The sequence below is a fragment of the Dama dama genome, chromosome 3 (genome assembly GCF_033118175.1).
Source record: "Dama dama isolate Ldn47 chromosome 3, ASM3311817v1, whole genome shotgun sequence".
NCBI classification, from domain to species: domain Eukaryota; kingdom Metazoa; phylum Chordata; class Mammalia; order Artiodactyla; family Cervidae; genus Dama; species Dama dama.
The window spans coordinates 72,109,635-72,127,019 of NC_083683.1; the positions used below are offsets into that span (position 1 = coordinate 72,109,635).

At 37.3% G+C, this 17,385-nt stretch overlaps 1 protein-coding gene and 1 pseudogene across 1 annotated transcript; both read right to left on the bottom strand.

The window, feature by feature from the left end:
• Positions 1–315: 315 nt before the first annotated feature.
• Positions 316–1,254, bottom strand: LOC133042742 (olfactory receptor 6C2-like). Its single transcript, XM_061123651.1, has one exon. The coding sequence runs from the start codon at positions 1,252–1,254 to the stop codon at positions 316–318; it is 939 nt and encodes a 312-aa protein (XP_060979634.1).
• Positions 1,255–2,515: 1,261 nt separating this feature from the next.
• On the bottom strand, positions 2,516–12,276 carry LOC133043489 (olfactory receptor 6C2-like; annotated as a pseudogene).
• Positions 12,277–17,385: the final 5,109 nt, after the last annotated feature.

Here is a 17,385-nt window from a genome sequence, read left to right on the forward strand (position 1 = left end):
AAACTAATGGCAACCATTACTTATTCTTTCTCTGCAAAATGTAAGAATTTATCAACTTATTGTTCTCTCTTGGTAGGTCTAATTTGGAGATATGCTTCTGTTTTACCTGTTGTGTTTCATTTTTGATACTTTTAATTTGGAGGTGAAGTCAAGATTTAAATTTTAAAAAATTATTAGCGTGCTGGGTTATGGAGGATCTTAAATGATGTTTCTGAAGAAGTTGCTAGATCAAGATGAATGAGAGTGTTTTGAGTAAATTAACCTGATGGCAAAACTTGGTAAGTTCAGTATGTGTTTATTTGGCTTTACATTCTCTTATTTTTTTTTTGAAAATATCAAAATTCTTTCGATTGAGTTATTGAAGGCTTGTTTGACTTGCTTGTTCCTCAGTGTGTAAATGAAAGGGTTCAGCACTGGAGCGATGGAAGTAGTGAGCAAGGTCACACCTTTGTTAACGGCCGCTGAGTCCTTTGCTGAAGGTTTGATGTAGATGAAGATGCAGCTACCATAGGTGATTGAAATCACAATCATGTGGGAAGAGCAAGTAGAAAAGGCCTTTTTCTTTTGCTGGGCAGAAGGGAATCCTAAAATTGTCTTGATGATACAAATGTAGGACAGAACCACACACATCAGTGTCGTAAGGAAGGTCAGCACAGCACAGATGGTAACAGTCTGCTCCAGGTACCAAGTGTTTGAACACGAGATCTTCAGGAGGGGAGATGCATCACAGATAAAATGATCAATGGTGTTAGAATCACAAAATTCCAATTCTAGGCCTAGGCTAAGTGGGGGGATTATAATAAACAGACCGGCTACCCAACAACAAAAGACAAGTCTTCTGCAGACCATACTACTCATGATGGTCACATAATGCAGGGGTTTGCAGATGGCCACATAGCGGTCATAGGACATAGCAGCTAGGAGAAAAAATTCAGTTATACCAAAGAGGTCAGTAAAAAATACTTGGCTGGCACAAGCATTGTAGGTAATGACCTTGTCACCTGTCACGATGTTATACAGGTATCTGGGAATACAAGCTGATGTGAATGAGATCTCCAAAATAGAGAAATTTTGTAGGAAATAGTACATGGCTGTCTTAAGGTGGGAATCCAGTAAGATGAGGAAGATGATGGTCATATTCCCACTTATGCTTAGCATGTAGGTGAGAAAGAGAAAGATAAGAAGCAAAATCTGCAGTTGAGGGTCATCTGTCAGTCCCAGTAGAATGAATGTTGTTATGGTACTGTTTCTCATTGCTGACTGCTGAGTTCTGTTAAATCTCCTGTTAATGTTGAAATGTTTCATTTAAGATTATTTTAACAGCATGGAAGGTGTCATATTCAAGTTTTTCCTTATTTATCATTATTTAAAAAATATTTACAATTTAAATATTCATTCTGTAAAGGACTACTTTTGACTGTAGTGGGTATGTCATTCATAGGAGCAAAGATGTCTTGTGATATTCAAGAGTTCTCTGGTTGATGTTGTTGCTTGACATTTTGTTCTTTATTAAAGTATTAAGATGTGTAAGATCATTTGGGTTCACTGTGCACACACTCTGTAGTCACTTGAAATCTCTGTTTGAGCTCTATGATTAAAGAATTTTGTTTTCTGTTTTTGTTCATTGCATATAAGTCCCCTCAACACCTCTAAACTCTATCATGTGCACGGGCGCGAACACACACACACACATACACACATACACACACACACACACACACACACACACACAAACTTCTTCAGCTCCCCACCTGACACTGCTTCTGTCAAGGTTTCTCTGTCCCTAGGAATCACTTGTAATCCACAGTGAGGCAAAATATAGAATGTCTTAATGTGCCATATAGTTGTACTTAAACACAATATACATTTATATTTTCATGAAATGCCCTGGTAAATAAACTTCAAAGAGAGTACAGATGATATATTTCTCTGGCTTTTGTCTGTCTGTTAGCATTCTCTTCACTTCTTTCACGTCTCACCATACTAATATTCCCTTTGTATTTTCATTAATTCTTAGGTTTTGCTATGTCTTTCAGATGGTCATTTCTAAATTGATATCTTTATTTTGTAATACTTGATTCTCAGATGAAATTTGACGTATCTGTTTGAACATTCACATGGACTATGTCACAAATAAAACTCATGCTCTTTATCTCTCTCCCTTCTCCTCTTAATATGTTCTTTTCAACAAAGATAATAGATCACATCTATTGAGCATATACTATGTGACAGATTTTTTGGCAAATACTTCTCACACATCATATGTATTCTCTCTTCAACTAACTGGAATAACTTCTATTGATTTTCAGTTTCACCTTGAAGCCCTCTGGAAACTTTCCTGAAAGTCCGATCATTATGCTATCTCTTATCCCAGCCTCTGTGTTCCCACAGAACGCAATGCTTGCTACCATTTTAACACTTAAGAAAGAACACTTATTAATGTGTTAAGCTTCTCCTAGACCCTTCAGTTCATGTGTATATGGACTCACTTTATTGTGTGAACTAATGTATTGCTTTACTGATACGGGGCAGGGTCAGCTCTGACTGTCTCAATAGAAGATGCAGCTAAGGCCTCAGGGTTACAGTACCTGACACGAAGAAGAAATGAATGAAGCTCATCATTTGTCTTACAGAACAGCCTAAGAGGATTGGAATATATCAGCAACTAAATTAGATTAAGTTGATATGTAGGAGAAATATTTCTGCTGCTCATCTCCTATCTTCCTCCAACTCTTTCCCTAAATCTCAGGCAACATATCCATCATGTCACTGAACGAACTTAGCCCTATCACTACCATTGGATATCATTCAATGTTCTAAAAAGTCTGTTTTTTCCTTCTAAAGTTACACAAAATATAGTAAAACAAGATTTAAAAGAAGACTCACTGATATGTGGCTAACTGGTTTTTGTTTATCCTACTTTTTCAAAAGACATGTTTGAAATGAGGACAAGAATCTCTGATGAGGATGTAATTTCAGTCATGTAATTCTTTGGGGAAACTGAGGAGTATACTTACACAGTTAGGTGAATATACCCCTTATTTTTTGATGTGAATTTAATATATTTTTGGATGGTCATCAAATTTTAATCCCATTAGATGCCAGTATATTTTTGTGCATATAACTCCAATAAAAGGATATTTTTATATACAAAGGAACTGTATTTTAAAAACATGTAAAAAAGTATATTTTACTAAATATGGAAATTTACCACTCACATTTTCAATTTTTAAAAGATAAGTAAAATATATTTTCCAAAGCATAGCAAGACTTAAATCACACAAAACTGAATAAAATTGAAATGACATATCTCACTTACTATTATGACTGTCAATCATAGTTTCTGTTGTTTGTTGAAATACATGAAAACTTAAAACTCCTAAATTGAAAATGATAGAACAGAGATTTTCATATGAACTTCTGGTTACTTTTGCTTATGAATCCACTGTCATGGTCACAACAAATGTAAGATGCCTCCTAGAGACATCTTTCTGAAGCATCCATCTTCAATCAATTACATGGATTTCCTTGTATTCTTATAACCTCTCTCAAAAAAGAAAGAAATATAATATTATATGAGGGTGATGGAATGTCAGAAATCTCCAGTTTGAGGAAAGTTGCTGTGCTGACCTCTCAGGGCTATGAACACATTGACTATATCTAGCTTGACATTTGCTTTATTTGATAAAAATACAACCTAGTGAATAAATGAAGAGTCCCTGGTGACCCAAGAACAAAGTCACTAATGAATCTTCTGAGTAATAACATTTGTGGTAACAAATGTGGTAAGCATAGCTTCTCTGGATATAGTTTCCTTGGAGACAGGGGGATGCTGCAGATAAAGGCCAGCAGGAAAACAGAAGGGGCTGCCCCCCGGGCTCAGTGGCGAAGACTCTGCCTGCAGTGCAGGGGCCACAGGAGACATGGGCGTGACCCCAGGGTCAGGAGGATCCCCTGGAGGAGGGCACGGCAACCCACTCCAGCATTCTTGCCTGGAGAATCCCATGGACAGAGGAGCCTGGCGGGCCACAGTCCATAGGTCACAAAGAGTCGAACACGACTGAAGTGACTTAGCATGCAGGCATTCAGGACAACAGAAGAGTCTGGTTGTAAAACGAAATTTTAGCTTCTTCTTACTGTCACATAGAATAAACTAATACACAGGGTATCAGTTCAGTTCAGTTCAGTTGCTCAGTCGTGTCTGACTCTTTGTGACCCTATGGACTGCAGTATGCCAAGCCTACCTGTCCGTCACCAACTGCCGGAGTTTACTCAAAGTCATGTCCATTGAGTTGGTGATGCCATCCAACCATCTCAACCTCTCTTGTCCCCTTCTCCTCCTGCCTGCAATCGTTCCCAGCATCAGGGTCTTTTCAAATGAGTCAGTGCTTCGCATCAGGTGGCCAAAGTATTGGAGTTTCAGCTTCAGCATCAGTCCTTCCAATGAATATTCAGGACTTATTTCCTTTCGGATGGACTGGTTGGATCTCCTTGCAGTACAAGGGATTCCTAAGAGTCTTCTCCAACACCACAGTTCAGAAGCATCAATTCTTCACCCCTCAGCTTTCTTTATACTTCAGCTCTCACATCCATACATGACTACTGGAAAAACCATAGCTTTGACCAGGTGGACCTTTGTTGGCAAAGTAATGTTTCTGATTTTTAATATGCTGTATGGGTTGGTCATAACTTTTCTTCCAAGGAGTAAGTGTCTTTTAATTTCATGGCTGCAGTCACCATATGCAGTGATTTTGGAGCCCAAAAACATAAAGTCTGTCACTGCTTCCACTGTTTCCCCATCTATTTCACATGAGGTGATGGGACCAGATGCCATGATGTTAGTTTTCTGAATGTTGAGTTTTAAGCCAACTTTTTCACTCTCCTCTTTCACTTTCATCAAGAGGCTTTTTAGTTCCTCTTCACTTTCTGCCATAAAGTTGGTGTCATCTGCATATCTGAGGTTATTGATATTTCTCCTGGCAATCTTGATTCCAGCTTGTGCTTCTTCCAGCCCAGCGTTTCTCATGATGTGCTCTGCATATAAGTTAAATAAGCAGGGTGACAATATACAGACTTGACGTACTCCTTTCCCTATTTGGAAGCAGTCTGTTGTTCCATGTCCAGTTCTAACTGTTGCTTCCTGATCTGTATACAGATTTCTTAAAAGGCAGATCAGGTGGTCCAGTATTCTCATCTGTTTCAGAATTTTCCAGAGTTTATTGTGATCCACACAGTCAAGGGCTTTGGCATAGTCAATAAAGCAGAAATAGACTTCTCTGGAATTCTCTTGCTTTTTTGATGATTCAGCAGATGTTGGCAATTTGATCTCTGGTTCCCCTGCCTTTTCTAAATCCAGCTTGAACATCTGGAAATTCATGGTTCACGTACTTTGAAGCCTGGCTTGGAGAGTTTTGAGCACTACTTTCCTAGCCTGTGAGATGAATGCAATTGTGCAATAGTTTGAGCATTCTTTGGCATTGCCTTTGTTTGGGATTGAAATGAAAACTGACCTTTTCCAGTCCTGTGGCCACTGCTGAGTTTTCCAAATTTGCTCGCATATTGAGTGCAGCTCTTTCACAGCATCATCTTTTAGGATTTGAAAGAGTTCAAGTGGAATTCCATCACCTTCACTAGCTTTATTTGTAGTGATGCTTCCTAAGGCCCATTTGACTTTGCATTCTAGGATGTCTGGCTCTAGGTTAGTGTTCACACCATCGTGATTATCCATATACATGGTATGGGAAGACCATAAAAAACCACATTTCTTATTTACTAGTCTATACCATAAATTATTAACTATATTTAGGAAGTTTTAATTAGATAAGAAATTTTAAAATAAGTAAAATCATATAACCCATATAGATATTTTTCTTCAAATGTGTCAACATATTTATAAGACTAAAAATAAACATTAACAACAGATTATGTATAATTGGGTACATAAGTCAATGTTCTTAACCTTCTATACATAGTCTAAATTAATATACATATAATTATATATTAGTTATTTATTCTTATTAATTCATGTTCAACATCTTAGTATCTTAATGTTCCTTCAGATATTAAAATCAAAGTACTATAAATTCTTGTCCTTTAAAGTTTTCCGTGGTCCTATGGTCAACTAATTTATGACAAAGGGGACAAAAATATGCAGTGTGACAAGACAGTGTCTTTGATAAATGGAGCTGGGAAAACTGGACATTGGGCATGCATGCTTAATCATGGCCAACTCTTTGTGACCCCATGACCTATAGCCCAGGTTCCTCTGTTCATAGGGTTTTCCATGCAAGATTACTGGAGTAGGTTGCTGTTTCCTCCTTAAGGAGTCTTGCCCACCCAGGGATTGAACCCTTGTTTCCTGTATTGGCAGGTAGATTCTTTAGCACTGAGCCTCTGTGAAGCCTGGGAAAACTGGACAGCCAAATGCAATAAGTAAATAAAATAGCATAAAACTGGATTAGTACTACCTTACACATTGCACCAAAATTAACTCAAATGGATAAAAGACTTGAATGTAAAGCCTGAAACTATAAAGTTCTCAGAAGAAAACACTGGCAGTAAGTTCCTTGACTTCGGTCTTGGTGATGATTTCTTTGGATTTGACACCAAAACCAAAGGCAACAAAGCAAAAATAGACAGGTGGGGCCTCATCAAACTAAAAAGCATCTGCACATTGGTTTAGTTTAGTTCAGTCGCTCAGTCATGTCCGACTCTTTGTGGCCCCAAGGAATACAGCACACCAGGCCTCCCAGTCCATCACCATCTCCCGGAGTTTACTCAAACTCATGTCCATCAAGTCGATGATGCCATCCAACCATCTGGTCCTGTTGTCCCTTTCTCCTCCTGCCTTCAATCTTCCCAGCATCAGGGTCTTTTCCAATGAGTCAGTTCTTCACATCAGGTGGCCAAAGTATTGGAGCTTCAGCTTCAGTTCTTTCAATGAATATTCAGGACTGATTTCCTTTAGGACTGACTGGTTTGATCTCCTTGCTGTCCAAGGGACTCTCAGGAGTCTTCTTCAACACTATAGTTCAAAAGTATCTGTTCTTTGGCACATAGTCATTATGTTATACATTAGATCCTCAGACATCTTTATACCTAAAAGTTTGTATTTTTTTAATAACCAAACTTTCCTTATTTCTCCCATCCCCTAATTTTTGGTGATCACTTTTCTATTATGTCTGAGTTTATTTTATTTTTTAGGTTCCATGTAAAAGTGATACCATGCAGTATTTAACTTTGTCTGACTTTTCTCACCTGGCATAATGCCCCCAAGTTCAATCCATGTTGTCTTAAAAAGACAGGATTTCTTTCTTTTCAGTGGCTGAATATGCCCTGTACATATCATGTGCATTTTTTTTTCTGTAGCCTTTAGGAGGAAAACTACTTTCTTTCAGCTTCTAGCGGCTGCATGCATTCTTTGACTCCTGGTCTTTTCCTTGTATCATTACAGCCTCTTGTTTCCATTGTCACATCTCCAGCCACTAATTTGATTTTTTTCCCTTATGATTGAATGGTGCCCATTCACATAATCCAAGATAAACTTATTTTAAGATCCACAACTTTATCACATTTATCAAGTTCATTTTGCCATGTAAGGTAACCTTCACAGGTTTCAGGGGTTAGAATATCTTTAGATGGATCATTATTCAGCATATTGTACATGAGCACAATTGTCCAAGAAAAACATGGTCAAAATCTACAGTTATTAGTGAGTAGAGTTTATTCTAGCCCAGGTCCTGGTTGAGCAGGTAAGAAAAATTTAGAGTCTGGAATTGTTAATATTCTGTCTTGAAATATTTTTTCCAATGGAATTTTCATTTTTCAGTAGAAGGACTCAACGGAACTTCTTAATTGGGCAGTGTATTTTTTTAGAGTTACTAAAAGAAGCTAATTTATTACATATACTTATTACAGTAGTAGTTTCAAACAAACAAGAATTTTGTGAAATTAAGTAGGGATTTATTCATCAGGTTACTTTAGGGTGATTTTTCATATTAAAGTACAGTTGACTTACAATGTTGTTTTAGTTTCAGGTATATAGAAAATGATTCAGTGATTATGTATTTATACTTATTTTCCATTATAGGTTATTACAGTATATTATGGAGAAGGAAGTGGCAACCCACTCCAGTATTGTTGCCTGGAAAATCCCATGGACGGAGAAGCCTGGGAGGCTGCAGTCCATGGGGTCGCAAAGAGTCGGACATGACTGAGTATATTAAGTATGATTTCCTGTACTTGACAGTAAACTCTCATAGCTTATCTATTTCATGTGTAGTATTTTGTATCCATCAGGTCAGTTTAATGGACTACTTAGAGGAGGGAGAATAGCAGTTGTCGGAAACCAAATACCAAAAGCAGGCTTAGAAAGATTTCCTTATTTTTTCCCACTTAGGTTGGCTGAGTTTTCTATTATATGGTGTTAACTTTCTTCTTTGCTCGTGGTGTTTCGGTGTTACTGCTTCTCTATTCACTCTATGTTTAGAAAGCTTTCGGCTATTTCATTGTCCAACTCGAACCAGAGTGATCAATGTAAATTCAGTTATTTGATAATTTAATTTCTAAATAATTAACTTCTCTAAAATAGAACAGGTGCCACAATCATGGGATGGATAATAATTACAAAGGTTATAATGCAGGGGCTTCTGCAAAGAGCTATGTGAGAAGCTGAAAAATTCACTTAGAATAAAAGCCTTGCTGTGTGAAAGCCAAAAAATGGTCTTAAATAAATTCAAGCTCATATAATTTGGTGCAAAGAAAAAGGTTAGAATGAGCCTGTGCCCTCATAACTGATATCCTATGTATTTATCAAAGGAACCCAATTAGGACAGAGTATATAAGTAAGACCTGATTGAAGGGACATCTGTGGCTCAATGTGGCCAATTTTTAATATGGATTTCTGCATTTGTTCACAGTCGTTGGTCATATATTAGTGGCATTTTTGAGACCATGCCCTGGTTTCATTGGACCTTTTCTGGAAACATTCACAATGATTATACTCATAAATTCAGTTCTATATACCAATTCATAGATAATTCCATTTTTATCTACCTTCTTAGGGAGAGTGTTCATATGCTATGGACCCTACTTTTTGTCCAGAACTTCCTGCTCTTCATTGTTTTATGTTAAAGTATGTTTTCTTTTTGTAAATGTTATATAAATATAAACTATTTTCTAATATAATTAAAGCTTTCAATTCTTTATAAATTATGAATGCTTATATTAAGATGAAATGCTATATTTAAATAATTTTCTCTTAAAATTATGTAATAATGTTCAGTTTTCATAAATGAATACCTTCATTTGGCATATGTAATTTTCCTAAAGTGTCCATTGAGGACTTTTAACATTAAAATAAACATCATGGGGCATCACACATGTAACAACACTAGCGTTGGAGTCAGATATAAATGGATTTGTATCAGGAAATTACTTCTTACTAGGAGTGTAACTCTGCTGAGCTTTGATTTACTTACCTGGGAAGACAAAATACCTTTTAAATTTGTTTTCCATATATTAAAAAGTAATAGGTCTCTAGTGATTTTCTAATTGTTAGCTGTTATAATCATTGCCATCATGATATGAAGATGAATATATAAAGAAACAGTATTATTACTTCAAGTTTTAAATTTTATTTTAATATTACACTCATTTCCCTTAAACCAGCCTTCTCTTGGGTTTATTGTTGAAAGTCAACAATAGAATAATCTGGAGTGGTGCTTCTTTGGAAGGACTGATGCTAAAACTGAAGCTCCAATACTTTGGCCACCCCATGTGAAAAGCCAACTCATTGGAAAAGACCCTGATGATGGGAAAGATTGAAGGCAAAAGAAGAGGGTGGCAGAGGTTGCGATGGTTAGATAGCATCACCAGCTCAATGGAAACGAATTTGAGCAAACTCTGGGAGAGTGTGAAGATCAAGGGCAGCCTGACGTGCTGCGGTCTATGGGGTTGCAAAGTGTCCGACACGACCGAGTGACAACAACAACAACAACAACAACATACGGGGCCTGAAATCAAAAAGGCCTCAAGTGCTGAGGTGGGAACGGGCAATAAGCACAATTAGTAAATCTACAATATTAAGATGAAGTCATTGTTTCTGTCTGTGGTTTTATTAAGACTTGGTAAATTGTAAAATGATTCCTTTGTTTCACAGCAATGTATTGTGTTTTCTTACTGACACATGAAATCCCAATAAAGCTTCCTCACAATGTAGGTAAGCCTTAAAGTTTAAAGGTTGAGGATGTCTGGTCTATTCATGAAAACTTGATTCTTCCACTTTAGCAAATTCTCTTACTTTATTAAGAACAGTGCAAATCTTTTGATAGCATCATCAAAGGCCTGTTTAACTTGCTTGTTTCTCAAGGTGTAAATGAAGGGGTTCAGCATAGGAGCGATGGAAGCAGTAAGTACTGCCACAGTCTTATTAATAGCTACTGATTCCTTTGCTGAAGGTTTAACATAGATGAAAATACAGCTTCCATAGATCACAATACACTGTGGAAAATTCTGAAAGAGATGGGAATACCAGACCACCTGACCTGCCTCTTGAGAAACCTGTATGCAGGTCAGGAAGCAACAGTTAGAACTGGACATGGAACAACAGACTGCTTCCAAATAGGGAAAGGAGTATGTCAAGGCTGTATATTGTCACCCTGCTTAGTTAACTTATATGCAGAGTACACCATGAGAAATGTTGGGCTGGAAGAAGCACAAGCTGGAATCAAGATTGCTGGGAGAAATACCAATAACCTCAGATATGCAGATGACACCACCCCTATGGCAGAAAGTGAAGAGGAACTAAAAAGCCTCTTGATGAAAGTGAAAGAGGAGAGTGAAAAAGTTGGCTTAAAGCTCAACATTCAGAAAACTAAGATCACGGCATCTGGTCCCATCACCTCATGTGAAATAGATGGGGAAACAGTGGAAACAGTGTCAGACTTTTTTTGGGACTCCAAAATCATTGTAGATGGTGATTGCAGCCATGAAATTAAAAGACACTTACTCCTTGGAAGGAAAGTTATGACCAAACTAGATAGCATATTAAAAAGCAGAGACATTGCTTTGGCAACAGAGGTCCGTCTAGTCAAGGCTATGGTTTTTCCAGTGGTCATGTGTGGATGTGAGAGTTGGACTATGAAGAAAGCTGAGCGCTGAAAAATTGATGCTTTTGAACTATGGTGTTGGAGAAGACTCTTGAGAGTCCCTTGGACTGCAAGGAGATCCAACCAGTCCATCCTAAAAGAGATCAGTCCTGGGTGCTCATTGGAAGGACTTATGCTGAAGCTGAAACTCCAGTACTTTGGCCATCTCATTCGAAGAGTTGACTCATTGGAAAAGATCCTGACGCTGGGAGGGATTGGGGGCAGGAGGAGAAGGGGACGACAGAGGATGAGATGGCTGGATGGCATCACTGACTCGATGGGCATGAGTTTGAGTGAACTCTGGGAGTCGGTGATGGACAGGGAGGCCTGGCGTGCTGTGATTCATGGGGTCTCAAAGAGTCAGACACGGCTGAGTGACTGAACCGAACTGAACTGGGGTGATGGAAATCACAATGAAGTGGGAAGAACATGTAGAAAATGCCTTTTGCTTTTGTTGAAAACAAAGGATTTGTAAAATGGTCTTGATGATGTATGTATATGATAGAACAACACACACAAGGGTCATGATAAAGGTCAACACAGCAGAGACTATGATCATTTGCTCTATGAGCCATGTTTCTGAGCATGAGATCTTTAAGAGGGGGGCTGCATCACAGACAAAATGGTCACTAACATTGGAGTCACAGAATTCCATATGCAGGGCCCAAGCTAAGTGGAGGGATTATGATCAAAGCCAGCCATCTAGCAACAAAGGATGAGTTTTCTACAGACCATGTTGTTCATGATGGTCACATAATGCAAGGGCTTGCAGATGGCTGCATATTGATCATAGGACATGATAGCCAGGAGAAAAAATTCTGTAGCAGCTAATAAGTCAGTAAAAAATATTTGATAAAATTGTCATATGTGATTGTCTTGTCACCTGTTGATATATTATACAAATATTTGGGGATATGAGAAGATGGAAATGAGATTTCTAAGGAGAAATTTCTAAGAAGGAAAAAGCACATGGCAGTTTTCAGGTGAGAGTCTATGAGGTGAGGGAGATGATTGTCAGATTCCCAGTTACACTCAACATGTAGGTGAGAAATAAAAAGATGAAAATCACAGTCTTCAGTTGTGGATCATCAGTTCCAGCAGGATAAAAGTTGTTACTGCGGTTTCTCATCACTGAATCCTGACTTCTACTCAATCTGCATTTATGATTCAGAGATATTTGATATGGATAGTGATGTTAATATCAAATCTCAATAATCACTCAGCAAACTATACAAAACCATCTAACATGCAATTTACAAAGGCATGGTTAAAGTATTATTATTAATAGGTCATCTGAGGCAGTACGCTTGATAATTTTAAGTCATGTTTTGAAAAATATTAGATGGCTTTATCCATATACACTTCAACATATTATAGGTCTTCTTTTTCATGCATTTTATTCCCAAATTATGTTTTATTTTTATCTTCATCTGGGATTGGGATTGCTTATATAGTTATATTTTACTACTAACTGAAGTCAAATACCAAAACAAATCTTAAGCTTCTCAATGTGTTACTATTTCTTTTTATAGCTTGGTTATTGATAAAGTGCAAGTAAGAACCCAAAATAGTTTGAAGCTTATTATACAGGCTTTCCTTATCCATTGCTTGAGATTTGAGTACTAGCACTAATCCATTTTTTAAAACTAGTATTTTATTCTCTAAATAACTTTCTTCTCATTCACTTCTTCCCCTGTCCCTCTCATGACTTTTTGCCTAAAACTTGTAGAATATAGGCGATATTTTGGTTAGAAAATTGTGAAAATACTTTAGATGTGGCATTCACAGGATTTTATGACATTATCACAGTTGTTTTTAACTTCTAACCCATTAGATTAAGATTTAAACATTCCAACATCTTGCTGCAAATGTCATTAATTAGAAGAATATCAGATTTGGCGTCCTAGTTACATTCCCCAACCACTGTTTGCTTTCACCAAGATTCAGTTTGTTATAGAAATAAGAACAGTGTCCTTTATATGCTAAGAGTTAAATTTGTGTACTTTTGAAACTTTTAGAACTACTTGCTCATAATAGTAACTCATAATAAACATATTATCACTATTTCAGTGGTTCACCATCCATTCACTCACCATATTGTAATCACACTTTTGCCCTCATCATTCTAATGAAACAGTGTTTGACAATGTCTATCAAAGACTCTTTTTTGGGGGCATATAAAATAGCAGCAGACTTCTATATGAAATGTGTAGTTTTGACTGCACATTATTCATAGCATTTTCTCCTAACTTATCTTATTATTACACACATTGTTCTCTTCCTACCTTTTTGTTTCTGTTTTCTGGGTCTTTTCTTTAAATTTATTTATTTATTTATTTTACATTTATTTTTATTAGTTGGAGGCTAATTACTTTACAATATTGTAGTGGCTTTTGTCCTACATTGACATGAATCAGCCATGGAGTTACACCTATTCCCCATCCTGATCCCCCCTCCCACCTCCTTCTCTACACGATCCCTCTGGGTCTTCCCAGTGCACCAGGCCCAAGCACTTGTCTCATGCATCCAACCTGGGCTGGTGATCTGTTATCTTCTTGATCATCTCTACTGTGTTTATATTTCTCAGTCTCCTCTCTTCGTTTCTTTAACATAACATGTCCACTTGGGGGGGTATATTTTTGAACTTCTAATTACTTAATCTCCCAAAAATAATTACTTTTCAGAATTTCAGGTATGTAATCAAATGCACCTTGAACAAAAATTTCCACCTTTCCCTCCTGTTTCTTTCCTTGGTTTCTTGCAATTAAACTAGTAGGTTTGGCCAGGTATTGAACTAATCACTTTATATGGATTATCTATCCAGAATAGTTTTTCCTGTTATACTATTTCTTCATTTATCTCTGTTCCTCAAGCTCCACTTCCACTTGGGGTGCAAATAATTGGTCACTAGTTTTTAGTTAAAGCATATATTCTTTTTTTTTTATTTTTATTTTATTAGTAGTAGGCTAATTACTTCGCTACATTTCAGTGGGTTTTGTCATACATTGACATGAATCAGCCATGGAGTTACACCTATTCCCCATCCCGATCCCCCCTCCCACCTCCCTCTCCACCTGATTCCTCTGGGTCTTCCCAGTTTACCAGGCCCGAGCACTTGTCTCATGCATCCCACCTGGGCTGGTGATCTGTTTCACCATAGATAATATACATGCTGTTGTTTCGAAACATCCCACTCTCACCTTCTCCCACAGAGTCCAAAAGTCTGTTCTGTACATCTGTGTCTCTTTTTCTGTTTTGCATATAGGGTTATCATTACTATCTTTCTAAATTCCATATATATGTGTTAGTATGCTGTAATGTTCTTTATCTTTCTGGCTTACTTCACTCTGTATAATGGGCTCCAGCTTCATCCATCTCATTAGGACTGGTTCAAATGAATTCTTTTTAACGGCTGAGTAATATTCCATGGTGTATATGTACCACAGCTTCCTTATCCATTTGTCTGCTGATGGGCATCTAGGTTGCTTCCATGTCCTGGCTATTATAAACAGTGCTGCGATGAACATTGGGGTGCACATGTCTCTTTCAGATCTGGTTTCCTCAGTGTGTATGCCCAGAAGTGGGATTGCTGGGTCATATGGCAGTTCTATTTCCAGTTTTTTAAGAAATCTCCACACTGTTCTCCATAGCGGCTGTACTAGTTTGCATTCCCACCAACAGTGTGAGAGGGTTCCCTTTTCTCCACACCCTCTCCAGCATTTATTGCTTGTAGACTTTTGGATAGCAGCCATCCTGACTGGCGTGTAATGGTACCTCACTGTGCTTTCGATTTGCATTTCTCTGATAATGAGTGATGTTGAGCATCTTTTCATGTGTTTGTTAGCCATCTGTATGTCTTCTTTGGAGAAATGTCTGTTTAGTTCTTTGGCCCATTTTTTGATTGGGTCATTTATTTTTCTGGAATTGAGCTGCAGGAGTTGCTTGTATATTTTTGAGATTAATCCTTTGTCTGTAGCTTCATTTGGTATTATTTTCTCCCAATCTGAGGACTGTCTTTTCACCTTGCTTATAGGTTTCTTTGTTGTGCAAAGGCTTTTAAGTTTAACTAGATCCCATTTGTGTATTTTTGCTTTTATTTCCAATATTCTGGGAGGTGGGTCATAGAGGATCCTGCTGTGATTTATGTCGGAGAGTGTTTTGCCTATGTTCTCCTCTAGGAGATTTATAGTTTCTGGTCTTACATTTAGATCTTTAATCCATTTTGAGTTTATTTTTGTGTGTGGTATTAGAAAGTGTTCTAGTTTCATTCTTTTACAAATGGTTGACCAGTTTTCCCAGCACCACTTGTTAAAGAGGTTGTCTTTTTTCCATTGTATATTCTTGCCTCCTTTGTTGAAGATAAGGTGTCCATAGGTTCGTGGATTTATCTCTGGGCTTTCTATTCTGTTCCATTGATCTATATTTCTGTCTTTGTTCCAGTACCGTACTGTCTTGATGACTATGGCTTTGTAGTAGAGTCTGAAGTCAGGCAGGTTGATTCCTCCAGTTCCATTCTTCTTTCTCAAGAGTACTTTGGCTATTTGAGGTTTTTTGTATTTCCATACAAATTGTGAAATTATTTGTTCTAGTTCTGTGAAGAATACCGTTGGTAGCTTGATAGGGATTGCATTGAATCTATAGATTGCTTTGGGTAGTATAGTCATTTTGACAATATTGATTCTTCCAATAATGAACACGGTATATTTCTCCATCTGTTTGTGTCCTCTTTGATTTCTTTCATCAGTTTTTATAGTTTTCCATATATAGGTCTTTTGTTTCTTTAGGTAGATATACTCCTAAGTATTTTACTCTTTTTGTTGCAATGGTGAATGGTATTGTTTGCTTAATTTCTCTTTCTGTTTTCTCATTGTTAGTGTATAGGAATGCAAGGGATTTCTGTGTGTTAATTTTATATCCTGCAACTTTACTATATCCATTGATTAGCTCTAGTAATTTTCTGGTAGAGTCTTTAGGGTTTTCTATGTAGAGGATCATGTCATCTGCAAACAGCAAGAGTTTCTCTTCTTCTTTTCCTATCTGGATTCCTTTTACTCCTTTTTCTGCTCTGATTGCTGTGTCCAAAACTTCCAAAACTATGTTGAATAGTAGTGGTGAGAGTGGACACCCTTGTCTTGTTCCTAATTTCAGGGGAAATGCTTTCAATTGTTCACCATTGAGGGTAATGTTTGCTGTGGGTTTGTCATATATAGCTTTTATTATGTTGAGGTATGTTCCTTCTATTCCTGCTTTCTGGAGAGTTTTAATCATAAATGGGGGTGGAATTTTGTCAAAGGCTTTCTCTGCATCTATTGACATAATCATATGGTTTTTATCTTCCAATTTGTTAATGTGGTGTATTACATTGATTGATTTGTGGATATTAAGGAATCCTTGCATTCCTGGGATAAAGCCCACTTGGTCATGATGTATGATCTTTTTAATATGTTGCTAGATTCTGTTTGCTAGAATTTTGTTAAGGATTTTTGCGTCTATGTTCATCACTGAGACTGGCCTGTAGTTTTCTTTTATTGTGGCATTTTTTCTGGTTTTGGAATTAGGGTGATGGTGGCCTCATAGAATGAGTTTGGAAGTTTACCTTCTTCTGCAATTTTCTGGAAGAGTTTGAGTAAGATAGGTGTTAGCGCTTCTCTAAATTTTTGGTAGAATTCAGCTGTGAAGCCATCTGGTCCTGGGCTTTTGTTTGCTGGAAGATTTCTGATGACAATTTCAATTTCCTTGCCTGTGATGGGTCTGTTAAGATCTTCTATTTCTTCCTGGTTCAGTTTTGGAAAGTCATACTTTTCTAAGAATTTGTCCATTTCTTCCAAGTTGTCCATTTTATTGGCATAGAGCTGCTGGTAGTAGTCTATTATGATCCTTTGTATTTCAGTGTTGTCTGTCATGATCTCTCCATTTTCATTTCTAATTTTGTTAATTTGGTTCTTCTCCCTATGTTTCTTAATGAGTCTTGCTAACGGTTTGTCAATTTTATTTTTTTCAAAAAATCAACTTTTAGCTTTGTTGATTTTTTGCTATGGTCTCTTTAGTTTCTTTTGCATTTATTTCTGCCCTAATTTTTAAGATTTCTTTCCTGGAGAAGACTCTTGAGAGCCCCTTGGACTGCAAGGAGATCCAACCAGTCCATCCTAAAGGAAATCAGCCCTGAATATTCATTGGAAGGACTGGTGCTGAAGCTGAAACTCCAATACTTTGGCCACCTGATGCGAAGCACTGACTC